Source organism: Gavialis gangeticus, unplaced genomic scaffold (assembly GCF_001723915.1).
Source record: "Gavialis gangeticus isolate Ggan-Ray unplaced genomic scaffold, GavGan_comp1, whole genome shotgun sequence".
Taxonomy (NCBI): Eukaryota; Metazoa; Chordata; order Crocodylia; family Gavialidae; genus Gavialis; species Gavialis gangeticus.
The window spans coordinates 114,313,705-114,320,837 of NW_017729031.1; the positions used below are offsets into that span (position 1 = coordinate 114,313,705).

General features: G+C 41.7%; 1 protein-coding gene across 1 annotated transcript in view; it reads left to right on the forward strand.

Moving 5' to 3' along the window:
* Nucleotides 1-7,133, forward strand: part of CDC27 (cell division cycle 27) — a gene marked incomplete at its 5' end in the record, with an annotated part of 70,562 nt that overhangs the window by 54,422 nt on the left and 9,007 nt on the right. Inside the window, 2 exons of the mRNA XM_019522921.1 lie at nucleotides 1,042-1,159; nucleotides 2,297-2,425. Coding sequence (XP_019378466.1) covers nucleotides 1,042-1,159; nucleotides 2,297-2,425 — 247 coding nt within the window. The remainder of the gene's footprint in view (nucleotides 1-1,041; nucleotides 1,160-2,296; nucleotides 2,426-7,133) is intronic.

A 7,133-nucleotide genomic window follows, 5' to 3' on the forward strand; every position in this document is an offset into this window, starting at 1 on the left:
AGATGATCTGCTCAGGTCCCTTCCGACCCTTGAAACTATAAAACACACGGAAATGGAAAAATCTAGAACTCTTCATTCCAAAATGATACCCTTTTATTAGATCATTTGAGAAATTGCAAACAAATATATGTGTACGTGTACACACACACACACACACACACACACACACACACGCGCGCGCGCGCGCGGTACCAGGAACTTGTCAACCCACGCAAGTGGACTATATATTTTGCAAGCTTTTAGGCTCACGTGCCCTTCGTCAGGCTCAGGGAAAGTTCAAGATGGTAAAAAGTCCCCATATGTAGGAAATAAATTTTCTTTTTGTACAGAGGAAGCAGAAGCTGGAAAACCTGCTCCTTCCCCCCTACCCCACCTATATATTAGATCTACATATTAAATATATATAGATATAGCTTGTGTGCATGTGTGCCTAACTTTAGAAAAGGAAATCTGGTCTGATCTATTAAATGCTACAGCTGTGATTGTTCACCTTCCATCTGGAAAGACTAAACTGATGTCAAAACCCTACTGCTCCTCAGTAGAGGTTAAGGCATTTGTGAATAAAGAGGTTACTGTGAGCGAAAGCATGCACCAGTGTCTCTGAGCATAAATGTCTGTTATATAAAAAAGTGAGCTTTGCCTTGTTGCAAAAATCTTCCGAAATGAACATCTTTGTATAGGACTAAATTCAGCATTGATTTAAGGACGCTGATATGTAAGATAACAGTGGCATTGCTCTCATGTTGTCAGTGAATTTGGGTTTTTATAGTTAGTGGGAAAGTAAGTTTAATTTGGCAATATAATTATATCACTTGAAGGCCAGAATATTACATCTGTGACTTGCTGCTAGGTAACTTTTTGGTTATTCAGACTACTTTGCTGGATAAGTTTTTGTATGATTATGCTTGTATGATTCAAACATTTATATTTCTGTTGTTCTAATGTGCCAAAGGCAGTCTGCCAGTCCACAATTTAGTGACGGAATTTAATTCGTGATAGAATTTCACTTTTTATCTAACAGATCTGTTTTTGTATTTGTAGGTATGGGCTAGGAATGATTTATTACAAACAGGAAAAATTCAGCCTAGCAGAAATGCATTTCCAGAAAGCACTTGATATCAATCCTCAAAGCTCAGTCCTACTCTGTCACATTGGAGTAGTAAGTAATTGTCCTTAATTCTGACATCCTTCTGCCAGTGCTCTTGTGCTTAATTTTTTAGGGAAGACTCTGTCCTTATGCTTGTGTCAAAACTTATTTACTTGCAGTCAGCAAGTAGAAACATCTGCACTCTTGCTGGAGCATTGATATTGCTTGTGCTATCATGTGTTTGAGTTATGAGGGTACAAATGTTGTGCTTGTGCTCATTCAGTTGACAAGGGCTTGTGAATACTTGTGGTGTTCCCTAGCCACTGGGTAAAGGAGGATACCCACCACTAGTCCAAGATTGCTTGTCCTGCTCCCAAACTTCTAGCACCCATGTGCCATTTGAGCATTTTGTGTATATGCACGGGTGGAATTGGAGATCTGAGAATCAGGTCTGTATGTGCAAGTTCAATAGAACTAAGTATTTATGCAGACTCTTCATACTGCTAGTACATACCTTCATATTGGCACTTCAGGCTTTTGACTGATACTTCACGGCTCCCCGTTTTGCAGTAATAAGGTTCTGGGTTTCACCTGCCTGAATACCTGCTGTCCACTTCTCAGTCGCTTGTACTTTTGATGACTCTTAATTTTAAAACTGTGTTTTAGCAAGTTTTGTCAGTTCCTCTGCACAGTGAAATAGTAGGCAGAGGATACTGGCTGATGTATCTACGACTTAGTTTAATCAAAACTTAGCTGCCTAAAAATTTGTTCTATTGTTTGTATAGGTCAGTCCCTCTGCCAGTGAATAAAACATACAATAACATCACTTGGCAAATGCTCCTTTATAATGCTGCTTTTATATATTGATGTTTTGCAATGTGCGGTCCACAAGTAATTGTGGCAGTTGATTATGTAGCCATCAGCTAGTACTGTGTTTCATCTGCACTATGACAACAAAGAGCATCAAAACCACTTATCTAGCTCCTTTTACTTCTATATTCTAGAATGTGGTGGCATTTTGCAGTAAAAGACAAATTACCATTTTTCAGTCCGGCTTAGGAATAAAAGAGTTATTTAGATATTGAGTCCTAAGAATTGTACTTTGAAGGCGACAGATTTAGTCAAGTATATTGTAATAGTCTGGCAAGTCAGATGTTTTCTTAGATTTTCTCTTTAAGTCTATTTAATGTCATCTCTGTTCCACTGTAGGTCCAGCATGCACTGAAAAAATCTGAAAAGGCTCTGGATACATTAAATAAAGCTATTAACATTGACCCCAAGAATCCACTATGCAAATTCCATAGAGCCTCTGTATTATTTGCAAATGAAAAATATAAGGTAAGACATGGATCTTGGAAACTTGAAATCTTGCTCTATTCCTTGAAGTTTGTAGCTGCCTGTGAATGGAGCAGGGGTGATGTGTAGGGGGTGCATGCTGGGTGCATGTGCACCCCCTGCGTGTGGTGGTGCACCCCCTACAAAAAGGTGCCACTGACATTGGCAGTAGTGCCTGTGAGCAGCTGCTGCTCGCCACCCCATCGGCAGCACTGCCAGTGGTGTCTGCGGGCAGTCCAATCCCTGCTGGCCATGGCCAGCACTGCCGGTGGTGGCTACAGATGGTCACCGACCCTTTGTTGGCGCTCGCCACTCCCCCCACCCTTCCACTGCTGACAGTGCCAGTGGTGGCTGTGAGAGCTCCCCCATTTACTGCTGCCGGGCTCCCGCCACTCTTGCCACCATGCTTCCACCACTGCTGTGCCTCCCAGCCACGAGTCTTTCATGGAATGGAGATGCATTAGAACAGGAGTCAGCAATGGTTTTGGATGGAGTGTCATGGTATGCCAACATCTTACAAATCAAGATTGCGGGTGTTTTTGGCAGGGAGCCATGAGGGGTCTGTTGTGGGGCTGTGCTGCCTTGTTGTGGCAGCACAGCCCCAGCCCCTTCCCCACCATCCTCCCCAAAGCCTGCATGCCAACCAGAATCCTTCTGCATGCCATGCTCTGGCACCTGTGCTGAGGGCTGCCTGCCTCTGCATTAAAAGTTAATCAAGTCTTGACTCTACTCTTTAATGGAAGTTGAGATTTGCTTGGAGTGTATTTTATACTACGATCACTTTGGCTGTTCAAAAGATTTGTCTCTTTCCCCAGTGTAATACTGAAACAGTTGTTTTGTATGAATGTTATAACTCCTTGATTTGAAAGTATGGATTTGGTATCAGGAGGGCTCGTTGGTGCTGGAAACTTCTTCCCCTTACCCAAACCTGTGTGTGGTGGGAGGGGCAGGGACTGGCCCTGGAAATTCTCTAAAGGAGAGGCCTCCTATTCACAGATGGCATTTTGGGAGGGATACTCACAATACTTCTCTTCACATCTACTTAGCCTAGGGAATGCTGGTTTCATATAAGGCTGGAGAAGGCCCTTGATGTATGTTGGACATGCACATGATCATAAAATATTTGGATTGTGCCCATAATCCAGCTATAAAGTGACAGTTGAGTGACCTAAGACCACAAACCCTAGAACTGCTTGTGTAATCCCTCCTGAGAACATATCCTTCTTCTCTCTGTGTCCCAAACCTGGGTCCAAGGATACTGACACTTAATGTTCTCCTAAATCTTAACTAGCAGTAAAGAGAATTGGCACCAAAATGCATGCTACTGAACTTCTCGATTTGGATGTGGAGAAAGTTGTATATGTTATCACTATTTTTTTTCCAAAGGAAATTTCCAGAAGTGCTTGGAACATAAAACTCATCAACTAAAATAAAGCATAATTTAACATCTGATTATGAAGATTAAAAACTAATGTTCTTAGCAGCAGGCCTTGTGACATGAACTGAGGCAGATGTCCCAAGCTCAACAATTAATTATTGGCCAGTGCCATCACCACTGTGGGAGCTGCATCAGTATTAGATATTTGTTGCTTAAAAGGGCAACAGGCAGATTACTAAAGCCAGAGATATGTGAAATCTGATATTTTTAATTTACAGAAACTTATTATAGCATTCTTTAAAATTAACCATATTTGTGTGAGTTTGTACCAATTTCTTCAGAAATGGTGCAGTGCCTGTCCCACAAGCAACTGAAGAATAGGCCATCAGATAAGAGGAAGCTGGACAACTTGGATCTGACTTAATTATCTTGAGCCATGTAGAGATGTTTATGCTTGTGTAAAATGTTACTCTTCTTCCCTTAATACCCTGTCTGGCTAGTTGGTAGGCTAATCTTCTTTCTCGTCTTTCTTGACAATGCAAGACAGGTCATTCTGGCTTTATTAAGACCTTATCTGTACACACAGACTCATTCAGGAGGAGAAATAATTGCACCAATAGGGACTGCATCTGGAATTTCCCAGGTGTGTTACAACATGTTAAGGTTAAACACAATTCTTCAGTAAGTTCTTGAAATGAAATTGTGTAGGACAATTACAAACTGGATTGCAGAAGGAGGTCCTAAGGGGGCTCAAATATAACAAATCTCAGGCCATCCCGCACTCAGTCCTATATTATCCATTTTACTTTCATAGTGCAGTGGTCTGACATGACATCTGTTAAGTCGTATACTGCAACACAAAATAAGACATGAAGACTCCCCAGACTGTCTCCCACACAGACAATTTTGGGTGAACAGGTGGAATTCATGGGTTAGAGCAGTGGTCTCCAAACTTTTTTGATCGCGCACCCCTATCAGTAAAAAATCTTTGAGCATGCACCCCCAATATATGTATATTTATATAAATAGAAATGGATTGTCTTGCACACCCCGCTTTGGAAACCACTGGGTTAGAGGAATCTTTACTATTTTATCATTGTTCAGGATAATTTGCTCATGGTGATTTTATTAATTCAAAATTAAATGACTTTTTGTTTTAAAAATAATTCTTTGGATTGGCATTAGGCCTTTAAAAAATACAGTATGCTGTTTTGACTTTAGATCAGTCATTTTGCGGCTGGGGTGCTATGAGAACCTGTTGGGGTGCCATGATGCTGGCTGTGGCCAGGTGAAACTTATGTGCATACCTCCATTTTCCAGGAAGCACATCAGAGTCTAACAAGGAAGCAGCTGTGGCAAGTTGATGCTGCTGCCTCCATTGGTTTTATCTAACTCTAATGCAGCCCTCTAATCTCCTGCTCCTGCATAGTCCTTCTCAGTCAGATCCCACACACACACACACACCTCCTGGAAACTGAGGCATGGAGGACTGTTCCATCAGGTAGCAGTGGTGGTAGCTAACAGCTTTGAGATAAGCACCTCCATTGCACCACCTGCATTGCCTGGTAGAACTGTTCTGTTTGCCTCGTTTCCAGGAGGTACATGTAGGGTTGAACCAGGAAGGGCTGAGGCATGAGTGGGTGTGCCTACCTGGCTTAGGTTTATGAAATAACCTTAATGCAGGCAGGCATGTGCATGCATATCTCTTTCCAATCTGGTTGTATACCAGGCACTCCTTTTTACCTGGTGGTGACAGCAACACCATGGTTGAAAAGTAAAGAAGCAAGGTGGGGCACCATAACAGTGGTTCTCCACCACTGTGATGCCAAATTAAAAAAAAAAAAAAAAAAAAAAGGTGTGGAGTGGTGCCCTGACTCTCCTGCTTAAGATACAAAATTCAATAAGAATTTGCTTTGCATATTTTAAATTCCACAATTGGTATTCGTTCTATTGTTTGTTTGTTTTTGTTTGTTTGTTTTAATTTGAATATAAGCAAAAAAAGAAAAAACAGGACAAAGGCCTGATCCTGCAAACACTTAAGCATAACTTTATTCACATGAATATTCTCCATTAACTTCAGTCAGATTATTCATAGTCAAAGCTAAACTGATGCATAAGTATGCACAGCATCAGGAGCCAGAAGTTGAGGTTTTAAGCAAATTAACTTTTTACAATTTTGGTACTTGAGAAGAAGAAAATTGCTTTGGTGTCAACAGTAAAGAAGGGCATGAGACCTAATGTTTTGGTTCTGGGATTTTTTTTCCCCTTTAACTTTTAGTGTATATTCACAATATAGGCCACTGTCTCTTTGAATGTATCTAAAAACCCATATTAGGTATAGTAAAAGGATATTTTCAAAAGAGCCTAAGTTAATTTTTAAAAGCATAAATCCTAATGCAAAACATTTTTGGTTTTCTCAACTTTTGGAAGATCAATATATTGGAAGTGTTTGCAGTGTGTATAGACTCTTTGCTTATTATAATTTGTTATCACAGTAAGGATCTTAAAACTGGGATCACTTTTCTTGGCACAGATCCACATTTTGTTTGAAATGTCTCAGAAACAAAATGTTTATGTAAAACCTGAAGTTCTAATAATTATGAAACTAAAGAAGTTCAAAACATCCACTTCAATTTGGAACTGTGAAAGAGGGGGGGGGGAAACAAAACTAGCAACCTGGAAACAAAGGCCCCTGGCAGACGTTACACTTAAGATGTGATTTAACTGGTTAATCACGTCTTAAGTAGTAACCCAGCCACATGTTAATGCAGTTAATGGTGCAATAAAACAAGGAATAAACCACAAAATTTTTACACAAAATGTGTAAACTCTTGTGGCTGATTCCCATTGCACCTTAAATTGAATGTGTGGTCAGGCATCAGTTGATTGGGGTTCTTAGCCTTGGTAGCACATGGGAGTCCTTGACTCCAATGTGCCTCTGAGGCTGGGAGCCCCAGATAAGCTGACTGCCACTCCCTGCCTTGGGGGTACATTGGAGCCAAGGGCTGTGGTGCACCCCCAAAGCTGGGTGCTGCTCCCAGCTTTGGGAGGCACACCAGAGTCCTTGACTCCAGCGCATCCCTGAGGCTGGTTGTGACAGTCAGCTGTTCAGGGCTTTGAGTCTCGGGGCTGTATCCGAGTCAAGGGCTCTGATGCACTCCCAAGGCTAGGACTGGTAGTCAGCCGATTGGGACTCCCAGGCTTGGGAGTGCATCAGAGCCCTTGACTCAGATGCACTCCTGAGGCTGGGAGCACTGATCAGCTGACTGACTTGCTACTTGGCAATACAGAAGAAGCCCAGGATTATGATCTTGGGTCCCCCCCCCCCCCCCC